The following is a 24,393-nucleotide window of genomic DNA, read 5'->3' on the forward strand; positions in this document are numbered from 1 at the left end:
CGTAATTCCAAGGTTTACGAGTATGTGAAGCACTTGACCAAATGAATTAAATAAAATGATACTAAGAAGTACCAAAAAATTTAAAACTTGGATATAAACTTATTAATAGAAATTATTACATATATGAATACTTTAAGTTTAATGTAGCAATATGAAAAACCCTAAACCACTATTGCATTGCTACTGAGTCCATGCTCCACAAGTTGCTCAACATCTAAAGCCACACCTGGAAAAATGTTGGAAAATAACATAATGAGCTAACGCTCAGTAAGTAAATCTCATGCATACACATACACATGAATGTCGCGAGTTTGAAGTGCACATATACTAATATGTTGACTTATATACTTATGCATTTCATTTATTGCTCATGCACTTTCAAACTTTACTCTTGTGCTTTTTCTCTTTTTACTTTCACATTGTTATGGGCCCGTTATCTTATGTGCACACTGTTCGATTTAGCCAATGCCTGCAGGGCTTGTTACATATATAATATAAAATCCCATGGGTTCTCCTCCGGCTAGCCACCATCGCAGCTGAGCTCATTATATTACTCATTTTATCGTTGCCATAGTTGCCATATTTATTACACATATAAATGGAGGAGAAAGACGGGAACATGGCAAACATATCTGAATGGTCAACTCTGACCTAGCTTACACTAGTTGGGCAGTCACTATAAGTCTTATAAACCTCCATCTTCTTTACTGAACTTACTTAATTGCTTCCTAAAAAAGTGACACCGTTTTCAACATCTTATTATCACATTGCTTAAGCGTTGTTGTCATTAAAATATTTAACTTTACATAATACTTTTCAAGGCATTTCAAAACTTTTCTCATATTTTTATGCACGGTCTTATATCACATAATAATGTACCATACAACTGAACATGCCATGCATACATGCGGATGCTGAAATGCTAATGTTCATGTTCATGATTCATGTATGATGACATTTAGTCTAGGCACTACAACTCAAAATACCTTTAGTCATAATATAAGAAGCTTTGGGTTGGTGTCATTGTTATACCTTAACGTAGAGCTATGGCTCAGGTCTAAGGTTTCCAGCCTAAAAGCTTAAAGGCTTCCTATATCATAACATGTAACAAAACCATGAACATAGAAGGTAGTCCACATATTCATCCACATGAGAACACATACTTGCACATAACTCAAATCAAAATTAACTAATTAAGACAACTTTCACATATCACGAAATTTATCTATTATATATCATATAATCCATTATGATATATATACCACACATAACTCATATAACCATTCATCACACTCATCATATGCATCATCATCTCATACTTAACACAACGGACATACACAATCAATGTAGTCATGCATATCACACTTAAGCACAAAATGTGAAATTTACTTACCTTAAGTCCTTAGCTTATTTTAAAACTGCTCACCAAGAGTTAATCAATCCAATCCATACAGATCTTATTCAAGGTACATCATTTATTAAATTCTATAAAAATCGTAAATATACACTATTGATGGTGTATATTAACAATCTGAGAAACCACATAAATGATAATAATAATAATAATAATTATCATCATAATGCTAATATTTTTCATGCATCATAATCCTCTTTACAAAACACTGCTTTAGGCCTTACTCATAATATAATGTATTTTAATAATAATAATAATAATAATAATAATAATAATTTTTGTCCATAAATAAACTTATTTAAATATTATTAACAAAATACCGCAATAGCAATACGTATGTGAATGTATATATTCAAATAGTCATTTTATAAAAAAAATCATATTTTTAACATAAAATTGTAATAATCGATATAATGATAATAATATAAATATAAATATTTATATTATTATTAATTAGTCATAATATCAATCCCAGCGATATAATAAATATACTTTCTCCAAAATTCATTGGTCTTACAAATATCAATAGTTGTAAGAAACTAATATTTGATATTATTTTAATATTCAAATATTAACGAAAATATCAATATACAGTAATAATTGTTAAATAATAAGTTTACTATAAATCACACTTTTCATATATATATACATGAAACTATATTCTTGAATTACTTAACAAAATAATAACAATAATAATTTAAATTTATTAATTGCCTACTATATTCTATAAAATTGGGCAGCACAACGACCATAAAATGGACAAACCCAAAATCAAAACATGTATATAAATATACATATAATCCCAGACAGCCAGTATAATTATAGAAAATATTCAGTACATCAAGAATATATAACTATATACTATAAATACACATAATAACAATGATTCTAATTAATCACAATATAGGTCAAAGAAATTATACCATAATGATCGGGTTTCACAACAAGTCAAACGATGATTTTCTGAAACTCAAAACGAACTCTGGAACCTCGAACACTAAGTTTTGACCGTCGATCTACGGTGGATCGTGGTGGCTCGTGGTGGGCCCACCACCCAACTATGGTAGATGTAGGAACAATTTATTTGGTTTTGAAGCCCACAACACGAGGAGCACGATGGTGGTGACGGATCGGCAAACGGATGCCCGAGGTGGCCGAATCACAACTTTGAAGTCGCGCGGTGGTCGAACTTAAATCGACCGATTGAGGTGCTTAATCGACAAGGTACCATCAAAATTCCTGTGTGGTCGATAGTTCAGAGGCCTCTGAATCCAACAGTATGGCGCGTGGCTATATGTGGCGACCAGAAAGTGGTTGTTTGTCGTCGGACACAGTAGCACACAAAGAGAAAAAGAGAGAGAAAGAAAGAGGAAGAGAAGGAGAGAGAAAGAAAAGGAAAAATTTGAGGACAGAGAGAGAGGATACGGGAAAATAAGGCTGAAGCCTCTTTTTTAAATTACATTTGGACCCCAAAATATTAAAACTCTTTTCAAATAAGCCCTTTAGCAAAACTTTCTTAATTTTATAAAAATCATCAATTAAAATTATATGACATTTGGGTCCAATACTTGGCTACTCAAGTTTCTCTCTCTCTCTTTAATCTCGTTAATAACATAAAATCGTGTTTTAAACACTATTTTTCCATTACTATTTCTTAAATTTGTAAACTTGTACATTTTATGTATTGAAACTCTGATTTATAATAAAAAATGTATTATGAAAATGTTGGGTGTTACAATTTTGCTCATGAGTATGAGGACAAGGATGTAAAAAATGAATTCCCAATTGTGTTAAGAGAGGTAATAAACTCTTATATTCACCACCCCAATCAGTTTGCAAGCATTTCAGTTTAGCTCCAAAAAATCTTTCAGCAAAAGCAAGAAAATGGTGAAATGCCACTTTAACATCAGATTTGAGTCGTAAAGGATAAATCCAAGTGTACCGAGTGAACTCATCAAGAAAAATAATATAATATCTATATCCATCCATAGAAGATATAGGAGCAGGACCCCATAAATCAGAATGCATACATTCTAAAGGAGCAGAAGTTTTATTGGTAGAATTGAAAAATGGTAATCGGTGAGATTTACCAAGTTGACAGGAATCACAGAAATGTAAAGAATGAAGTCCAACATCCTTATTACATGACTTGAGTACAGTTTTGAGAACATTTACAAGGGGATGCCCCAACCTAAAATGCCACAAATCAGCAACTTACTCTTGATGTGGAGTTGGAAACTCAGTAACATCAGCATCAGGTGAAGTACTAGCACGTTTAGTAGCTGCAACTTGATGCAAATTTGTATGTGGAAGAGTCATAGTAGGTGTCATCATGCTGATGCAACCCATTTCTAAGTGCTCCTCGAAGTAGAACCATCCTCGAAATGCGATCCATAATAAGACAGTGATTCGAAAAGAATTCAGCCACAACATTATTATCTTTAGTGAACTTAGAAACACTCAACAAACTTTTAGTAATCTTTGGCACATGTAAAATATTATTCAGCAATAGAGGTTTAGATTGAGGATTCATTAAAATAGTAGAATCAATATGAGAGATAGAGCAAATATCACCATTACAAATTATGATTTTCTCTTTGCCTTTGTAATCATCTTTGACAGAGAGATTTTCCAAATCAGAGGTCATATGGTTGGTAGCACCGCTATCGATATACCATGAAGGATCATGAAGAATCGGTTGCGATGCAACATAAGCTGATGAAGAGGAAGATTGTGGAGGGTTGGACTAGTCATTTTGAGCAGTGAAAGACACATTTGGATCAAAGTAAGAATAACAATGAAAAGCAAGATGGCCGACACGTCCACAGATTTGGCAAACTGGGCTAAAACCATGTCCACTGCCAGGAGTGCCTCTCCCTCTGTTGTTGTGACCACCATATCCATCACGTGGACCACGAACTCCATTGGTCCTGCCATAGTGACCATTGAATCTGATGTTGTGGCCTCGAAAAAGTGCTAGTACTACGAGAGTTTTCACCAAAACTTTTGTTAACAACATTAGCAGAGGCATTGTAAGGTCAATAGTAGAGTGAGCAAGTTGTTGCTCCATTTGAAGTTCTTGACTTTGTAACACATACTGAGCTTCAGTAAGAGTAACAGTGTCATTACGAGAGGTTAGAATGATAATAACATAATCAAATTCATTACTCAAACCACCATAGATGTACAAAAGAAGATCATCATCAGAAATGCCTTGACCAGCAGCAACAAGAATTTCAGCAATGGTTCCATTTTGAGAAAGTAATCATTGATGCTCACCGAGCCTTTCTTAGTAGTTTGTAGCTGCATTCGAAGTTGCAACAATCTCACACAAGAATTAGCAACAAGTAATTGTTAAAAAACAGATCAGATCTGAGTAGAAGTATTGCATCGCATCACATGATCGAGCATGTTATCAAAAATTGAGGCAAGAAACCAGCTCATAATGGCTTGATCCATACGAAGCCAAACCAGAAAAGCGGGATTGGATTGTTCAGTAGAAGTAGAAGTAGAAGGAGTGGAAGTAGTACCTTCTTCAACACGAATGATATGTGGACCCAAAATATGCACCTAAACATTACATACAGTGACGTGGCAAACTAGCTTAGCCAATCACATTTATTAAAACTGGGACCCACTGTTTTAAAAAACACTGCCACATCACCGTGTGTAATGTTTGGATGCAGATTTTGGGTGCACATATCATTATTCTTAAATTTATGTTTACTTTTAATTATATATTGTTGATTTGAATTAATCTCACTTATTCAAAGAAACTAATTGGAGGGTTGTTAGAGAATAAAAATAAATGATTGATTACCTTATTTTTTTTATAAAAAAGTTTATTTTTAAATCCTGTTTTTTCATCTACATTTTGGTTAACTTCAAAGCCTATTTGTAGAAAATTAGTTATTTTATGATACTCATTAGTTATCTTTAAAAACATGATTTCATTTTTAGATTATATTATGGTATCTTATTATTTAAGATACTTTTGACATTACTTTCAAGTGTATTTTAGAAACTCGTGAGGAACCATATAGTATAACAAGTTATCCATATAATTCACAAGTTACCATATATAGTTTATTAACAAATGATACTATTTAGTATACGCCATAATTACTTTTAAATAAAAAATAATAATATACTTTTAAGTCACTCATGATACTTACATATGAATTATGTAGTTTTTTTTTATTATTAACCAAGTAGAAATGAAACTTAGAAATGACTATAGAGTCATATAAATACACTTAAAGTATAAAAATTTATAGCCTATTAATTAGAAATGTTACTATATGTAGTATACTACATAGCAATCTTAAAATGTAACATATAAAATACACATTTTGGTCACTAATGAGATTTACATGTGAATAATATAATCTTTTTATTTAATAAAGAAAAAAGAAAATTAGAAGTTTCTTTTGAATCATGGAAAAGAAATACACTTTTTAGGATTGTTAAATTTAACTTTTTTATTTAACAAACTCAAGAAGCAGCTCCAAAAATTTATTTTCATTTCAGCAAAAAAAAAAGTAAATTAAGACACCTTTTGATTACTTTATAAGTTATCTAGAAACGCCATTGAAGTTTTTATTTTAAAAGAGACTTGTTTATGATACTATTTAGTAACTTTTAACTATGAACTAACAAAACACATTTTGGTAACTTATGAGACTAGCTAGATGATTTTAATTTGTGTTTAAGTTTGATTTTTACTCGCTCATTTTATTTATATGTGAATTATATAGGTTTAATTGACTAGAAAAGAAATTTAGAACTTACTTTAGAATTATATATAAAAAAATATAGCAAAAGTATAATAAGTTACCAAATAACTTCTTAGAAATGATACTATTTGATATACTACATAATATTATTTAGAATAAATAGCATTTTTACCCCCCGAACTATGACTACTATATGATCGTGCCCCCCGAATGATTCACGATATTAAAAATTCCCCCCAAACTATGCACGTTACTGAAATATGAGACTTCTGTTAGATTTCGTAACAGATTGATGATGTGACATTTTTTCTGTTGACGTGGCACTGCCATGTGTAGAATATTAGCAATTTTACCCCCGAACTTTGACCGATACCAAATAATACCTATTTTATTAAAAAAATATAATTTTTTTTCTTCTGAAAATAATAATTAAATCCTTGAAAATTTTAAAATTTAATTAATAACAAATAACTCTTTTTTACTTTTATTTTTTCTTTTCTTTTACAATATAAAATAAATCAATTTTTGAATGAAAATTTAAAATAAATACTAAAATAAAGAAAAAAATATTTAAATAAAGAGGAGAACGAAGGACAAATGACTTAAATAAAAAAACTTTTAATTTAAGAGGATGGGGAATGAAGGGGAACAAACTTTGTTTTAGGATTTATTTATAATTTTTATTTTAAGATATATTTATTTTATATTATAAAAGAAAAGAAAAAGTTAAAAAAAAGTTATTTGTTATTAATTAGATTTTTAATTTTTGAGTATTTGAAACATTTATTATTGTTTATTTTCTTAATCTTTTAAAATGATTTTTTTAATATTTAAGGATATAATAATTATTTTTAAGAAAAAAGATTAGGTTCTCATAAAAAAAATTAGTTTTAATAAAAATGACACAATTTGGTAGTGGTCAAAGTTTGTGGGAAAAAATTGATAATTATTATACACATGTCAGTGCCACATCAACAGAAAAATACCACATCATCAATCTGTCAATCTAACGAAATTCACATATTTTAGTAATGTGCATAGTTGGGGGGGGGGGGGATTTTTAACGTCCCGAATCATTCATTGAGCACAATCATACAGTGATCATAGATCGGGGAGCAAAAATGCTATTTATTTTATTATTTAAGTATAAAATTAAAATATACTTTTTGGTCACTCATGTAATTTTTACGTAAATAATAGTTGTTGGTTAACCAAATATAAAAGAAACTAATAAAAGTTACTTTTGATTTTGGCCATCTTTTCTGGCAACGACGATAAAATATATGTTTTCCACATATAAAAATGATCACCTTGAAAATTAGGTCGCAATGATACCACTTTTGAGCCTAAACAACCAATGGTGTGGCCGTTTTTTTTTTTAAGTTGTGAAGAAGAGAGAGAGAGAGAATAGCTTGAGAATTGTAATTTGAAAATGGTATAAAAAACTATATAATTATAAATAAAATCAGTCACATCGTTATTGTAATTAAAATGAGAAAAATGTGAAGAAGTTTATATGGAAAAAATAAACATAGTTTCTATATTTATGAGAAAAAAAGTAATTATACAAAATATAGTAAATTTTGAAGAAAAAAAAAAGGTTTAAAAGATGATAGTTCCATAAAGGGAATTTACTCATTTGGTACCCTTTGTCTTTGCAAAGTATCATTCTGGTACCCTCTGTTTTCAATAATGCTCATATGGTACCCGGTATTTTAAAAACATAGATATTTAGTATCCTAATTGATAAAATTTTGTCAATATGGCAAAACTGTCAATAGTTATATATAATTTGTAGCTTGTATGATTAAGAGTAATTTGATTAAATTGGTAAAAAATTATTAATTAAATTTGAGTTTAGGGTACTAAATATGTACAATTTTAAAATACAGGGTACCAAATATGCACGTTTTCAAATTGCAGGGTACCAAATGAGTATTATTTGTAAACACAGGGTATCAAGATGATACTTTGCAAAAACACAGGTTACCAAATAGTTACCAACCCTTCCATAAAATATAAAAATAGATGACTATAAACGTAATTACACAAAACTCTCTCTCACTCTCTCCTCTATCCCTCTCTTTTCTCCTTTCTTCCTATATCATCTCCCATTTGGTTCCCTCATCTCAGCCCTCCACTAGCAATGCCACCTCCGCATCTGACGGCGACGCACCTCCACCATCAGATTCTTCTTTTCTTCTTTCTTCGGATCTGGTTTTATCTTATTCGTTTTGTTCATTCTTCTTCTTTTTCACATCTGATTTTGTCATTTCAAATCTTATTTTGCATTTCATATTTAATTTTTTTTAACATGCACATAATATTGGGTTTTCAAAATTTATTAATTTTCAGACTTAGCTATAATCAGTTACCTCCTAAATATATTTTTCAAAGTTTTTTTAAAAAAACCCTTGTGATTTCCTGAAAAGTGTATTGGGATGTATATTTCTCAAAATAAATTAGTGAGCCCAACAAGCTTCGGCTTTGTTACTTAGCAGCCCATGAACTTCAATTCCAAAGCATCGGCCCAACTTCAATTTCCATTAGCCAAATTCTTTTTCACAGGCGGGCCTGGTTCCCATCACCAGCCTTTAAAGCGTAATAACATCTGCAATTATTGTACAAAAAATGAAAATTCTTAAAAAAAAAAAAGGCCTAGAATAATTTTTTTTAAAAAAAACCATATTTTTGTAAACTTTATTAAAAAAACTCATATAAATTATAATTTCCTCTTTATTTATTTTCAAATTTCAAGGGTGGTCTGGTTTCAATTTTTCATTATTTTAGAGATATTTCTAAAAAAAAGTAAGACTTTATTAATTGAAATGAGGGAGGGGCCATGCCAGCTATGGTTTTGTAATAAAGTAATTTGGTAAAATTTACTTTCGACAACGATGAGTTTGTGCTCCAAAATTGAGCACGTATCCTCTACTTCATTACAACCTTAATTATATATATACATATAGGGAACAATTAGAACTCATTATTTTTTTTTGCAATATCAGTGCATCAATATAATATTTATTTACCAATGAGAGGCACATCGTCATCAATGTAACAAAGATGACGATGGTGGAGCCAGCAGCGTTGACGCCTCAACACGTGTAATAGAATGCAGTTTATTTAGAGAATTGCTAAAGGGTATCAATGGTGGTGAAGTGATGTAATATATCACTATTGGTATAATCTAATATCAAGTCATGCATAATTTAATTTAATAATTAATATTAAATATTGATAACTAATTATAAGATACTACTTTATGTAGTATTGTGCACCTTAAAATACTAAATAACAACTCTCATATTTATTTAATTATATATAAGAAAACCTTGAAGTATTGCCTTCCTAATAAGTTTTTTTTTTTTTTTGCCTTTCTAAATAATTTTATTTTATATGTAATTTACAATAATCTATATAATATAGTTTTAATTAATAACAATATTTATAAGGACCAATGGAGATTTTGTAATAGGGCCGCCTTATTATTACCATTATTATTTTGGTTTTATTATATTTTTAAAGTTTAGCATGCGTTCAGATTTTTTTTTTAAAGCAATATAAATTGAAAATTATTATTACATTTTTAAATAAATAAATAAATTAAGGGACCTCCCATCTGGCTCTGCAATAAAAGAAAAATTCAAGTGGCCCAACATAGAGAATATACGTGCATTGTTCCTCTGCGACAAATTTGTTTCCGTATATGGATAACTCCTAATAGCCACATCTTTCCACCCCAAAGAATACAAGGTCATTTGCTTTGCTTTATATGAAAAAGAAGTTCAATATAAATATTTGTTATTTTCTTATAAATTATAAGATTATTTTTATATATATAGAAGATTTTTCAATGGTTACTACCCATAAATGAGTACTAATAATTATGATGATATTACAACATAGTGACTTGGTACAGCAAGTCACTAACATGTAAATATTTTTTCTACATTAATTTCGAATTTAATTTTTTTTTTTGCCATAATTAATGTTGTTTTCAATCAATGAGAGACACTATCTATATTTAGAAATTGACATGTATTTGAAAATTGAAAAGTTGATAATATTATATTTTCATGATAAATACACGTTTTTCATCAGGCAACCCTACAAAAAATTTGAAAAAATTAAAATTTATTTTTAGAAATATTAATTAACAACAATAAATATGGATCATTGATCTTAATCCAATGATTAATATTAAAGTAAGTATCCATGTGTAATAACCATTAAAAGTGTATATATATATACATATTTATAGGACAATTCTTCTATAGGACTTCATTTTAAGCCCTACCGGTAGGACTTTCAATGTTTCTCGACCCATGAACAGTTTTCAGCGCGACTTTTTTTTATGACCGTGTATATTGTAGCTATTTAGAGCATCCTGCAAATTTTCAGAAAATTCCGAATAGTTTACAGTACCGAAAACTAGGTTCAAACATGTTGTTTTTCACTCGCATAAAAAAAAATTAGTCACGCGTGCAATAACATGTTTGAACCTAGTTTTCGGTACTGTAAAGTATTCGGAATTTTCTGAAAATTTGCAGAATGCTCTAAATAGCTACAATATACACGGTCATAAAAAAAATCGCGCCGAAAACTGTTCAAGGGTTGTAAACACTGAGAGCCCTACTGGTAGGACTTAAAGTAAAGCCCCTATAAAAAAATTCCTCAATATTTATATATATATATATATAAAAGAGGAAATTCAGGGGCCTTCTTATTATATTTTCAAGAGCAAAATTAATTTTGTACGTAAGTGCCATAATAATATGAGACTTTGTCCCATTCAAATGAATAACTTCATTACAAGGTTTGTCCTAGTTGGTGCATGGTCTCATCTCATCTCATCACAATTTTAATATAAATATATATTTATTTTTGTCGAAATTACACTCACCATTTATTTCTAAAATTTTCTTTTTATAAATAAATATGAGATTTCAAACTTTACTTTATATTTTTTCAAGGTACATATCTAAATTGTCAATAAATCGGCTAATACTCGTGTAAAAAATAAATAAATCGAAAAAACTATGCCCAAGCAACAAAAGACTGAGTGTCTTCATTAAGGTCTCTATTAACCCAACAAATTGGAAAAACATTTACCCGAAGAGCACTCCTAATTGATTATGTATAATAACTAGATGTGTAAAATATAGCTCAAAATCTATAAAATGACACTTCTAGCGGAACGATGTATAATAATTAAGACATTTAGCTAAGTTATAGTAACATAAAATTATTCTCCACATTTAGCTACACACTATTCTTTATAAACTTATTTTCTTATTATTTTCTCCTTCTTTCTCTTTTTTTCTCTCTTTATTTTTTATTTATTTATTTAAATAAATAAATAATATATAAAAATATAATATTTAAATATTATAAAATGAAATTATAGAGAAACTGCTATATATGGTATAATATAAATTTTTTTCCTAAAATAAAAAAAAAGATTTTAATAAAATATTTTGAAAAATAGAATATAAAATTTGTTATATTTTAATAAGGAGTGACAATCGTATTGTTTGTATTTAACACAAATTTTTGCCAGAGTGTAAGTTGTATCATGACTTCTTTGATTGATACATTAAACACTTTATCTAAAATAATGTGAAATTGATAAATAAAAATAATGGATGGTGGGACCGTTCCAACTCTCTCAAAATTCTAAAGAAAAGGACATGTTAAATCCAAAAACAGTACTGCAACTAGAATTAAATTTAGTGTCAAATTTTATGTCTCAAAATGGTGTCTATTGAAATAGGGACTCACACCCTTCAATACATTTTACGTTTAACCAAAATTTTTAATGAAATAATAGTGTCTAACGGTACAAAATTTACATATTTGAGTAATTTATTTTAGTGTTTTGATCTAACCTTGCATGAATATTATATGATAATTATACATAAGGGCATAAAAAATGTTCCTATTGTAGGGTCATTTTCTATTTCAGATATTTAGATCGGGTAGGTAGCGTATAAATTGGCTCTGTCTCCATCATTATCAGGAGTTCATGATGTGTTTCACATCTTAATGCTTTAGAAGTATGTGTCAGATACGACACATGTATTGAGATATGATGACCTGGAGCTATAGACAAACTTGTCTTATGAGAAGCGACCAGTACAGATCTTAGACAGGAAGGACAAGGTTCTAAGGAACAAGATGATTCCTCTAGTCAAAGTATTATGGAGGAATAGTAAGGTCAAGGAAGCGACCTAGGAGCTGTAATCGGTTATGCAGGATCAACATCCCGAGGACGAAATTTTCAGTAGGAGGAGATAGTTGTAACATCCCTAAAATGCTAATAAGGTTTAGTGCCTTGATTAGTGGGCCAGGATGGCATAATTGGATATATATATATGTATGTGTAATTGATTGATTAAATGTGTGACTACGTGGCATACATGATTTATATGGTAATATGATTATATATGCATGTTTATGTGTATTAGATATGCATGCGGGCCCGTCTTTTATTAATAAGGGGATAGTTGTAATTTTGACCCGTTGAGGGTATAAGTGTGATTATATGTGCTAAATGATTGAGACCACATTATTATGTGGATATATTTACAGTATTCAGCTCGAGGCGATCCTAGTGAGCAGATTAGCGGAATAGTCACAATGAGGTCTAATACCCGGGTAGTGGTGAGCCTAGGGGTATTTCGGGGAGTTAGTGCGTATTTGGGATTTATTGGTTAACTGATAATTATTTGGTGATTTATCTGGTCACGTCGGGATTAATGGGGAATTTATAGGACCACTTTAGGTTTAGCAAAAAAATGGTGGCAAAAGACGATTTTTCCTTTGGTAGTGTTAAAACGACTAAGTTAACACTAAGGGCATTTTGGTCTTTTGTGTTAGGGATATACTTAGGAAAACCTCTAAAATCCACCAGAAAACATCAAACACACACACACACTCTCTCTCTCTCCCTAGTCGGTTCTCTCTCTTTTCCTATGCGTGCATAGAAGCTTAGTGGAACTCCTGGAGAATTGGTGCAGAAGTTAAGGATTTGAAGCTTGGGGACTAAGAAATCAAGCTAGGGTCTCTTGAGAATTAGTTCAGGGTCGAAATCATCATCAAGGTAAGGTTTAAAACCAGTTGTTAGGTGAATTCCTCATGTTGAGTTAAGCTTTTCCCAAATATTTAGCCTAAGCATGAATTTTGAGATTTAAGGTAGTTTTGAGCTAGTTTATAGGTTATAAATGTTGCAAGTGTTGCATTGAACTTGTTGGGGGGTTTTGGGAAAAATGGGGGCTTTTTGGTAGGAAAATATGAGGGTTTTTGTATTGAAAACGTTGGGAATTTCTGGTTTTTGGGCTCGAGCCGCGGCCCTATTCTTCAGGCGCTGCGGCCCGTGCGCGTGAAAAGGTCCTAGGGGTCCCTGAAGTTTCCTAGGTGTCGCATCACATGTTGAGGCGCACCGCGGCCCGTGTCCCCCCAGGAGAGAGTCTTGAGGCTCTCTGACTTGTAGTGCGTCGCGGCCATTAAGGCCTGGGTCGCGGCCTTAATTGAGAGAAATAGCCAAATCAGGTTTTTAGGCTCGGGAACTCAAACCTAAGTGCTCGGGAAGGATTCTACTACCCGGTTTAGTAGAATTCGAGTTCCCAAAGGCTAGTACGTTATTCTAAAGCATTTAATTGATTTAGATTTTAATGGTTATCCATGTAGCATCTCGGAATTTTACTTAGTTAGCTAGATAGTAGTAGTTGTAGTATTTTAAATTTCATGGTTTTTAGTTCAAATTGGGATTTAGTTGGAAACTCCTAGCAATAGTTATGAATTTTATAAGTTTAACCTATAGTTTAAGAATATTAATTATAATATAAGGTTTGATTAATATTGCTGGTCCTAAATATTTTTCTTATTTTAATCTAAGGTTTAGATGGAGCCAATAGGAATATAACACTTGTCATAAGCATGATTATTAAGGAATTATTATTTTAATGATAAAATAAGGGAATATAAGACTTAGTCTTCACCAGAAATTGTTAGGGTCGTAGTTTGACTCAGTCAAAGTAGTTATCCAACCTTAATTATGCTGAAAAAGTGCAATTACGTGTTGAAAATATTCATGTATGCCAATATATCGCAGCAGTGGAGCCGATAAATCGCTTGACGAAGAATACGGAAAACACGTTGACGTTGCACGATTGTACAAACGGAGGCTCGGGATTAGGGCAGAGTTGATATATCGCCACATAGGGGCAATATATCGGCCTAGTTATTATTATTATTATTATTATTTTAATTTTTAAAAACCAACTTTGACTCCTTAGACCAACCTCTGATAGTTTTGACCGAGTCTTCAGCCTCTGATTGACGAATATTCAATTATCTCCAATTAAAAACATTATTTTATTCAAATCAAAATTGGGTTAGTTTCACTCCTTACCTCTATAAATAGGACTTAGAACCTAGCCCTTTCACATACTCTTCAGCTGTGATCAGACTCCAAGGTGCTAGTGAGACCATAAGAGTGATAAACACTTTGGGTTGGGAAAAAACTTTGCTATTCTTAAGCTTTATCAAACACTTGGGGAAGTGAGGATTAGAGTATTTCGGTATTGGAGTTAGGCCAATCCATAAAGTCAACAAAGGTACCCTTATTCTTAAGTTCAATTCTGTTTGATTCCTTAGTTTCTTTAGTTTTCATTCAGGTTCTAACTTTTGTTATGGTTTTGTGGTTAGGTTTTTAAGTTCTTTGAACTTAAGGTGTCTTTTCAGTAAGTTTCCTCTTGGTGGTTTAGTTCTATTCCTTTCATCTCTTTCCTTTAGAAAGACTCACTATTTTTATTGCTGGTTTTAGGAGTGTTCCAAATCCCGAATTTGTTCTCAATTATCCTGGTGTTGGTAAGGAAAATTAGATAGTTTAGTGTTATGATCTAGTTTATGTAATGTATAATATAGTTTATGTTTGTATGACCTAACATTTCAGGTACAATAAAGGGGTAAGTGTGTCTGGACCTAAGGTGTCCAATGACTTATGACGAACTATGTCCGGTAGGCTCGGTTGCCAAAACTTTATGACGGACCTATGTCCGGTGTATGACGGACTTTTGTCCGGGGCTTAATTGCCACCCCTGTATAAACACTTATCTTTTTATTATATCTGACTTGTTATTTTAGTTATGATTATGATATATGACCTATAGTTATGATTATGATATATGACCTATAGTTTTGATTTATGATCTATGACTTATGACCTATTACTTATGACTTAGAGTATGATTTATGATTTATGGCTTAGATTATGATTTAGAATTATGACTTAAGTTATGATATGATCTAGAGGTTTGTGTTTGTATGACTTTGGTGAATATATGTTATGTTTGATTATATGACTAACCCTTGTTTGTATTTTCCTTACTGGGCTTAGAAGCTCACTCCTTATGATGTTGTTATTTTTGGAAATTAAGGATAGAAAGGTCGGTGGCGAGTGGGACCTAAGAGCTTCGTGATGTATTCGTTGGAGACCATATAGTCGAGCAAGATCAAGTGGGCCAAATTATTTATTTATTTTTTAAAGTTTACTTTAAGGTTTAATTTAAATGTTGCTCATTTTTATTTTTAAAGACAAGTGATTTTTTTTTTTTATAAAAGCATGGATCCATGTAATTATTTTTAAGTTTTTATTAAATAAAAGAGCAATATTTACGATTATGACCCAACGTTGTGATCTCGGTAATCTATGAGAATTTAGGGTGTTACAATCCATTATTGCTTTGTGACTAGGGTTACCGTTAAGGCTCGGGATTGAGGATCGTGCTCGGGACCGCCTTACATCTTCAGCTCGGGACTCGAGGTAAGAAAACTGCACACGGGTTATGAATGGAGCTTAGAACCCTGCTAACGAATATGTTATGATTGTGATTATATCTGTATCTAAGAATATCTAGATAGGTGTGCTTGTATATGAGGCCTATGATTACTTGTTGTGCAATGTATATTTGTGATTATATCTATTCTGAAGGCCAGCCTAAGGGCGTCAGGGGCCGATAGCAAGCATTTGGAACGCAGCCCTACCTAAGCGTACCAGGGTCAGCTATAAGACGAGAGGACTTGGCCTAATGGTGTCAGGCCTGAACATTATACAATAAACAGAAGTGTTGTTTGCACTTATCTAATTGTATTGGTTGATGAGATTGGTTTATGTGTTTGATTGAGCTGAATATTATTGTTAAGGTTATTACTTATATCTTGTAGTTGATTGAATTAATTGATCTAAGTTTACTGTTCATATGTTGTTGCTTATTTGTTCCTGTTGAATTAAGTTTTCTTGCTAAGTCTTAGCTCACAGGTGCTATGTGGTGCAGGTAAGGGAAAGTTGGACCAGCCGTGAGTTGGAGAGCTTTAGGGGCGGTGTGTACATCAGCAGCTGCTTGACCGCCACGGTCGAGGGATTGACAGGGACTAGAGCCAAATTGTATTTTGCCACTTAGGCTGGCTTCAGTTGTACTTGTTTTGAGGGTTGTAATTTCCTTATAAACACCATTTTAGTATCTCGTGTACAAACTCTTGCTTTTTAATGAAAAACAACTATTTTATGATAAAAATCTGTTAACCCTAATCTGTTATATGACCTTAGTAACATGTTTATATCCAAATGGCTTGATTAGCAAGTTCTGCACTATTTAAAATACACAATGTAATAGTCTTGGCTATCCAGGGCTGTAATGACTCAACTATTTCTAAGACCTTGGACCATTAGAACTACTAGACATAGCTACTATTTTGGCAAAGATACATAAGAAATAATATATCTTTATTAAAACTCAAAATATTGTATCAAATACATAATAATAGAAAATATGGCATGTGTACCCATTGTTTAAAACATAAAACATAATTTTAAACTAAAGAAAATTGTTTACAAAACTAAATGCGGAAAAACATGATCTAAAAGACTAAAAATAAATAACTTCATCCTCGATCGACACACAGTCCACACATTCCATCCATCATCAACACACAAGCCAAGCAACCAAGAATCCTTCCGCCTTCCAGATTCATTTTCCTGCATCACACTAAAAATAAAAGAATGAGCCTAATGCCCAGCAAGGAAAACCTACTAAAAACATACATCATATATCATAAGCATAAAGCTACATCATAAACATAAACTATAAAACATATACCATATAGGACTACAATATTAATGACCATTAACTCATTAACATGGCATATGATAAACCATCTGGGTCCCTGTATAATATCTGAGGTAGGTTAGATCACATGGTAGTATATGATAACTCATCTAGGTCCCCTGTCTAATATCTGAGATAGGGTAAATCACATGGTAGTATATGATAACCCATCTAGGTCCTTTTTCTAATATCTGAGGTAGGGTAAATCATAACTCTAAACCATGAAAATGATAAACACTAGGGCTTGCTAGCTAAGCAACTATAAGCCCTAGATAACATAAAAACATAACATAACATATTATAACATAAACTTATCATAACATATTATACATAAACATAACATATAATCATAACATATCATACAAACATACAAGATCTATCCTATTTTCCTTACCAACACCGGGATATTTGAGAACAAATACGGGATTTGGAACACTCCTAAAACCAACAATACAAATGGTGAGTATTTCTAAAGAATAAAGAATGAAAAGACTAGAACTAAACCACCAAGAGAAAACTTACCGAAAAGACACCTTAAGTTCAAAGAACTTAAAAACCTAACCACAAAACAATAACAAAAGTTAGAACCTGAATGAAAACTAAAGAAGCTAAGGAATCAAACAGGATTGAACTTAAGAATAAGGGTACCTTTGTTGACCTTATAGATTGAACTAACTCCAATACCGAAATACTCTAATCCTTACTTCCCAAGTGTTTGGTAAAGCTTAATAATGGCAAAGATTTTCCTAACCCAAGTGTTTATCACTCTTAAGGTCTCACTAGCACCTTGGAGTCTGATCACAGCTGAAGAATGAATGGAAGGGCTGGGTTCTAAGTCCTATTTATAGAGTTCTAGGAATAAAAATCTTCTTTTTTATTTTGAATAAAAATAATGAATTTAACTGAAGAATATTCAAATATTAATGACCCAACTGTTGACCCTGATTTTGGTCAACGACACGGAGTCTAGGAAACGACAAGAAAATGATATAGAGCTTGAAAATAATCTAATGGAAAGATAAAGAACACAGTGATTTATAGTTGTTCGGCCCCAAGAATTGGTAATGACCTACGTCCACTTGATACTATTATTAATATTGAACTCCCAAGGTGTGATCAAAGAACAAGGGTTCCTGAGTTTCACGGACATTTGAGGAATCAAGCAATACAGTGATGGATAATAGTAATATAATTCTCTCAGAAAAAAGAGAACGATCCCCTTTCTTGAGCTATTTTTTGTGTATTTATAGGCTCAGGAAGAGTTACATAAATTAGGAAATAATATCTATCCTTAATGATGGGATCTGCAAGTCATAATGAAGAGATATTCTCGGATATCATCACAACTATACAGATTTTTACATAAATGAACTAACATACGACCAGCCTGGTCGTACACAAAACTTGATCTCGTCGTGTAGAAATAATGTTGGTCGATAGGCGAGCCGTATCTCTGCTACGTGTCCGCCACGTGTCAAAAATCCTTGCCACGTCATCAGCAACTAATTTATGGATAAGCATTTGCCCCCCAAGTTTATTTATTGCGACCAGCAATAAGTAAACTTAGAAAAACAACTTTTCATATGCCTCACGAAATCTGTCAGAGCCCTTGTACGTTTTTGAAAACAGTGACCTAATCACGTCTAATCAAGCTTTTTCTGTTTTCAAGAAACCATTCTGACGGCCATGAAGTTCCCGACTTCTAGTGGCATCAGGACACTGAAAGGAGACCAGCTTGCAGGGAGGGAATGCTATAACATTTCCGTTAGAGGAAAGAAACAGGCAAGTGCACAAACACTTGTCATAATTCAAAATAAGGATGGAGCAATCTGCGAGATAGATGAAGAAATTGATCCAAGAATAGAGGAAACAGGTGATCTCGAGTCGTTAGACGAGCTAGAAGAGGTTAAGCTCAAAGAAGTAGACCCCCCGAAAACAATGAAGGTAGGGAAAAACCTTTCGGAAGAAATGAAATAGCAATTAATTTGCTTTTTGAAAAAGAACCAGGATGTTTTCACGTGGTCACATTCGGACATGGTAGGGATAAGCCACGCTCTTAATATTGACAAAAGCTTCCCCTCGAAGCAGCAAAAGTGAAGACTCTTGGACGACGACAGGAAGAAGGCCCTAAAGGAAGAGGTCGACAGGTTAAAGGAAAATCGATTCATACGAGATACCTTCTACCCAGATTGGGTCGCTAACCCGGTGCTAGTTCTGAAACCTAACAAAACATGGCAAACCTGTGTTGATTACTCAGACCTCAATAAAGCATGTCCTAAGGACTGCTTCCCCTACCTCGAATCGACCAGCTCGTAGATGCCACGGCTGGGCATGGACTTATGTCGTTCATGGATGCTTATTCTGGATATAACCAGATTGCCATGCATGCCCCGGACCAAGAGCATACGAGTTTTGTGACAGATAAAGGACTATATTGCTACAATGTTATGCCGTTCGGGCTCAAGAATGTTGGAGCCACATACCAACGACTCGTAAACATGATGTTCTCTGAACAGATAGGTAATAACATGGAAGTTTATATTGATGATATGTTAGTTAAATCTAAACATAACAATAACCATGTGGACGACCTCGAAGAGTGCTTTGCCGTGTTACGGAAGTACAACATGAAGCTCAACCCCCAGAAATGCTCTTTTGGAGTATCATCGGGGAAGTTCCTAAGTTTCATGGTGAATGCCTGGGGAATAGAGGATAATCCTGATAAGAACCAAGCGTTAATTGACATGCCCTCACCTCGAAAGCATAAGAATGTCCAGAGTTTGACTGGACGGATGGCAGCATTAAGTAGGTTTATCTCAAAATCTACAGACCGCTGTCTTCCATTTTTCAACCTTTTGCGAGAGGGAAAAAAATTCGAATGGATAGAGGAATGAGAGTTAGAATTTCAGGAACTTAAAAAGTACCTCGCAGAACCTCCTATCTTGTCGAAACCCGTCATAGGAGAAATTTTGTACCTATATCTCGCTACAACCGAGCACGCCATTAGTGACGTGCTCGTCCGAGAAGAACAGAAGGTGCAAAAGCCAGTATACTATGTCAGCAAAAGGCAACTGGGGGCAGAATCGAGATACCCTTTAATGGAGAAATTGGCTCTCAGCCTAATCCACTTGTCTCGAAAGCTCCGACCTTACTTCCCAGCACACCCTATCCATGTGTTGACCAACCAACCACTACGACAAGTCTTATCAAACCCAGAAGCCTCAGGCCGGTTACTAAAATGGCGGGCAATTCGAGATCACTTATCATCCAAGGAAAACCATAAGAGGAAAGGCTCTGGCAGACTTCATAGTGAAATGCACCGGAGTGACTGACAACAAAATTATAACCCCAGCCCGCGAGCTGTGGAAACTTTATGTCGATGGGTCTTCCAACGAAAATGAATTGAGGGAAGGAATAATACTGATCACCCCAACTGGGAGTCGATTTCACTCCACTTTGCGATTTGACTTCGAAGCGTCAAATAACGAGGCTGAATACGAAGCTCTACTGGCAGGACTTCGAATAACCAATGAACTCAAGGCTAAGGCGATACATTGCTACAGTGATTCTCATTTGGTGGGTCAACCAAATCTTAGGGGAATACCAAGCTCGTGGGATAAGAATGGCTGCATATCTAGAAAAATCAAAAGAAGCACTCAAACATTTCGAATTCTACACGATAGAGCAGGTTACCTGAGAGCAAAATTCGAATGCAGACGCCCTAGCCAGGCTCACTGCCTCCACCGAGGTCGATGAGCTGAATGTTGTTCCAATGGAACATCTATCGACACCCAGTATAAGCAAGCCTGAACAGGAGGATGTCTGCATGATTAACTCCGAGCCAACCTGAATGACCTAGATAGTTGAGTACCTTGAAACTGGCATTCTCCCAGCAGAACGGACCAAGGCTCGGAAACTGATGTATCAGATTCCCAAGTACACTATTATGGAAGGAAGGCTATATCGAAGAGGATACTCTATGCTATTACTCTGATGTGTGACTCCACCCGAGGCTAAGAAGATCATAGAAAAGATTCATGAAGGATTCTGTGGGGACCACACTGGGGGGCATAGCCTATCTAAGAAAATTATACCAAGGGTACTTCTGGCCCACCATCAAAGCAGACTCATTTGATTACGTCAAGATGTGCAATAAGTGTCAACAATTTACCACAATCCCTCGAGCTCCACCTTTCGAGCTAACTATGATGACCTCCCCATGGCCATTTGCGATCTGGGGAATTGACCTCATAGGCTTGTTGCCAACTGGCAAAGGCGGAGTTAAGTATGCAGTAGTTGTGGTAGATTACTTTACGAAGTGGACCGAGGTCGAACCTCTGGAAATAATTATCTCGAAGAAAGTCTTGGACTTCATGGAAAAAAATATCATCTGCCGATATGGGATGCCAAGGAAGATAGTGTCCGATAACGGTACTCAATTCGATAGCGACTTGTTTACCAACTTTTGTGAGAAAAATGGAATAATAAAAAGCTTCTCCTCTATGGCCCATCCCCAAGAGAATGGCCAAGTCGAGGCTGTGAATAAAACCCTAAAGATTTCTATGAAGAAAAAATTGGAAGAAAGCTAAGGGGAAATGGCCCGAAGAGTTGCCCCAAGTCGTGTGGGCATATCGAACCACAGCTCGTACTTCAATAGGACATACCCCTTTTTCTCTGGCATATGGATGCGAGGCTATGCTGCCAATCGAGGTCGAAATACCTACCATTCGTACCCACGCTTATGATCAATCCTCCAACCAATCCCAGCTCAAAGTAAGTCTGGACCTGATTGAAGAAAGACGGGACGAGGCTCAACTAAAAAATGTTGCACACCAACAACGAGCTACCTCGTATTTCAATAAAAAGGTTTCAAATAGAAAATTCAGTTTAGGAGATTTGGTGCTAAGGCGTGTGTTCTTGGCTACACGGGACCCGGCTGCTGGCGTGCTCGAGCCTAATTGGGAAGACCTTATCAGATCGCCTCGGTTATCCGACCTGGCGTCTACAAATTGGCAAGATTGAATGGGGATTCGGTACCACGAGCATGGAATGGCAAACATCTATGACCTTACTATCAATAGTGTAGGACGATGTCACCTGTAACCGTGCTCGTTTATCTTTACTATGCTTCTGTTAACAAATTGTTTAATTCTGAATAAAGTTTGTTTTCGTTTCAATATGCTGTATTTTTTGCAAACTCTCTTAATTTAATAACCTATGGTCACACTCATAGGATATTAAGGGGGCATTAGTGGTATATATACCGTCAGCTTTAAAAAATAAAATAGCATATACGAAAAGAATAAAAGTGTTTGGATATAACCAAATACGCGAGCTAAGATAGTTTGGGCATAACCAAGTTATTAGGAATAAAAGTGTTTGGATATAACCAAATACGCGAGCTAACAATGCTTGGATATAACCAAATGCGTGAGGCAAAGTAATTTGGATAAAACCAAATGCGCGATCTAGACATAACTAGATCAAAAATATTTGTGTGTGGATTACGAACCAAAAACAAGACATAAATAGGTTTGGAACAAACCAGCTAAATCTAATCGACAGAAAGTTGGAATATAAATATACCTACTTCAAGTTAAGTCGAGATCGAGGCTAGAGTATCTTGCAAAAAGATTGTTTCGACCTCATAACTTTGGGGAGCTACTCGAGGATGAGAAAAAGTGACTAGAAAATCAAGATATTACTAAACAACCTATATTACATGCCATATAAGTACTTTCGAGTGCATGGTAAAAGTAAGTTCCGACCTTGACAAGTAACGAGATCAGACATGGATACAACGAGTAAACTGTGCATGAATGCATTGAAGCTCGAGCTTAAAATCCACCACGTGTTTATATGAATAAAAAGACATAAGGACACTTTAATATAAATTGCTTGAAATATTTTGACTTAAGAAATGCAAAGCAAAAATATTAAAGTAAAGTCAAATACGATATTATAGATATCATAAGGAAATATCTCTTTCACGAGCTATAAATTGTCTTAGCCCCAAGGGCATAAAAAACAGAAGATAAAAAACTATTACAAGAGGTTCAAAGGGATGTAGCCCCGGGTTGAGATTTAGGAGGAAGGAGCACCCTCCTTAGCCTTCTCAGCATCCTCCTTAGCCTTCTCAGCATCCTCCTTGGCCCTCTCTGCCTCCTCCCGAGCAGCCTCCTCCGCATCGAGCCGAGCCTGCTATTTGGCCACGAGCTCTTCCTCAAAAGAGCCTAGGAAGATGGTATCAAGATCGGCGTTACTGGCCTAGATCCTGTACATGGCCAGGTCGACCGCCCGATCCTTCTTCTCCTTGAACTTTGCGAGAAGACGAGCCTTTTCACCCTCCATTATCTCAAAGGTGGTCGTTTTCTCCTCCTCAAGCTTGGCATTGATCTTCTCAAGCTCCTTGAGCCTGGCGTTCACCTTCTCGAGCTCGGCTATCCTACCCTTCATCTGCTCGGCTTCAGCCTCCATCTTTGCCTTTGCAGCCTTGAACTCGTCAGTTAGCTTAAGTTGAAGATTCTTCGAATCTTGGGCATAGGACATGCTCGAGCGAACCTCGTTGTTCAACTTATAGTTAAGCTAAGCAATGGAAGCAAGAGACTGAAACACAAACAAATCCAGTTAGAACACATGCTACGCATAATTACAACAAATGGAAAAGTGAGAGAAGTTACCGCAGCAGCGAGCTCGACACTCTTGTCATAAAGGGTGTTGTAGTCCCGAGCATTGTTCAAAAATTGCCACTGGGGAGCGTCGAAGCTGCTTGTAACGACCCAAATTTGCTAATAAGGCTTGGGGCCTTGATTAGTGTGTCGGGAGGGCAATAACTGTTATATTGTATTAATTTATGTGAATTTAATGAATATGTGGGCTGCCACAGATGGTGAGTAACGCACCTGCCATAGGAGCTGGCTGTAAAGGTGGCGAGCGTTGGCGTACAGGCGCATGCTCATTGCCTCCTTAAGCCTCTCGCTGAGAACCTCCTGTGGCTCGCACGTATCTCCTTAGGTGTCCTTGTTTGATAAGGAACTCGATCTCATCCTTCAGCTTGTTACACTCATTAGTG

At 34.2% G+C, this 24,393-nt stretch overlaps 1 protein-coding gene across 1 annotated transcript; it reads right to left on the minus strand.

The window, feature by feature from the left end:
• Positions 1–4,160: 4,160 nt before the first annotated feature.
• LOC133785961 (uncharacterized) lies at positions 4,161–23,870 on the minus strand. Its single transcript, XM_062225173.1, has 2 exons — positions 23,666–23,870; positions 4,161–4,627 (listed from the first exon to the last, which is right to left on the minus strand). The coding sequence occupies exons 1-2, from the start codon at positions 23,868–23,870 to the stop codon at positions 4,161–4,163; spliced, it is 672 nt and encodes a 223-aa protein (XP_062081157.1).
• Between the last annotated feature and the right edge of the window lie 523 nt (positions 23,871–24,393).

This window comes from Humulus lupulus, chromosome 6 (genome assembly GCF_963169125.1).
Source record: "Humulus lupulus chromosome 6, drHumLupu1.1, whole genome shotgun sequence".
NCBI lineage: Eukaryota > Viridiplantae > Streptophyta > Magnoliopsida > Rosales > Cannabaceae > Humulus > Humulus lupulus.

Coding starts and splice junctions, on each gene's coding strand:
- LOC133785961 (XM_062225173.1), bottom strand. CDS start 23,870: ATGTCCTATGCCCAAGATTCGAAGAATCTTCAACTTAAGCTAACTGAC. Junction 4,628..23,665: donor CACCTTTGAGATAATGGAGG/GTGAAAAGGCTC, acceptor CTGCTGGTCAAG/GCATTTCTGATGATGATCTT.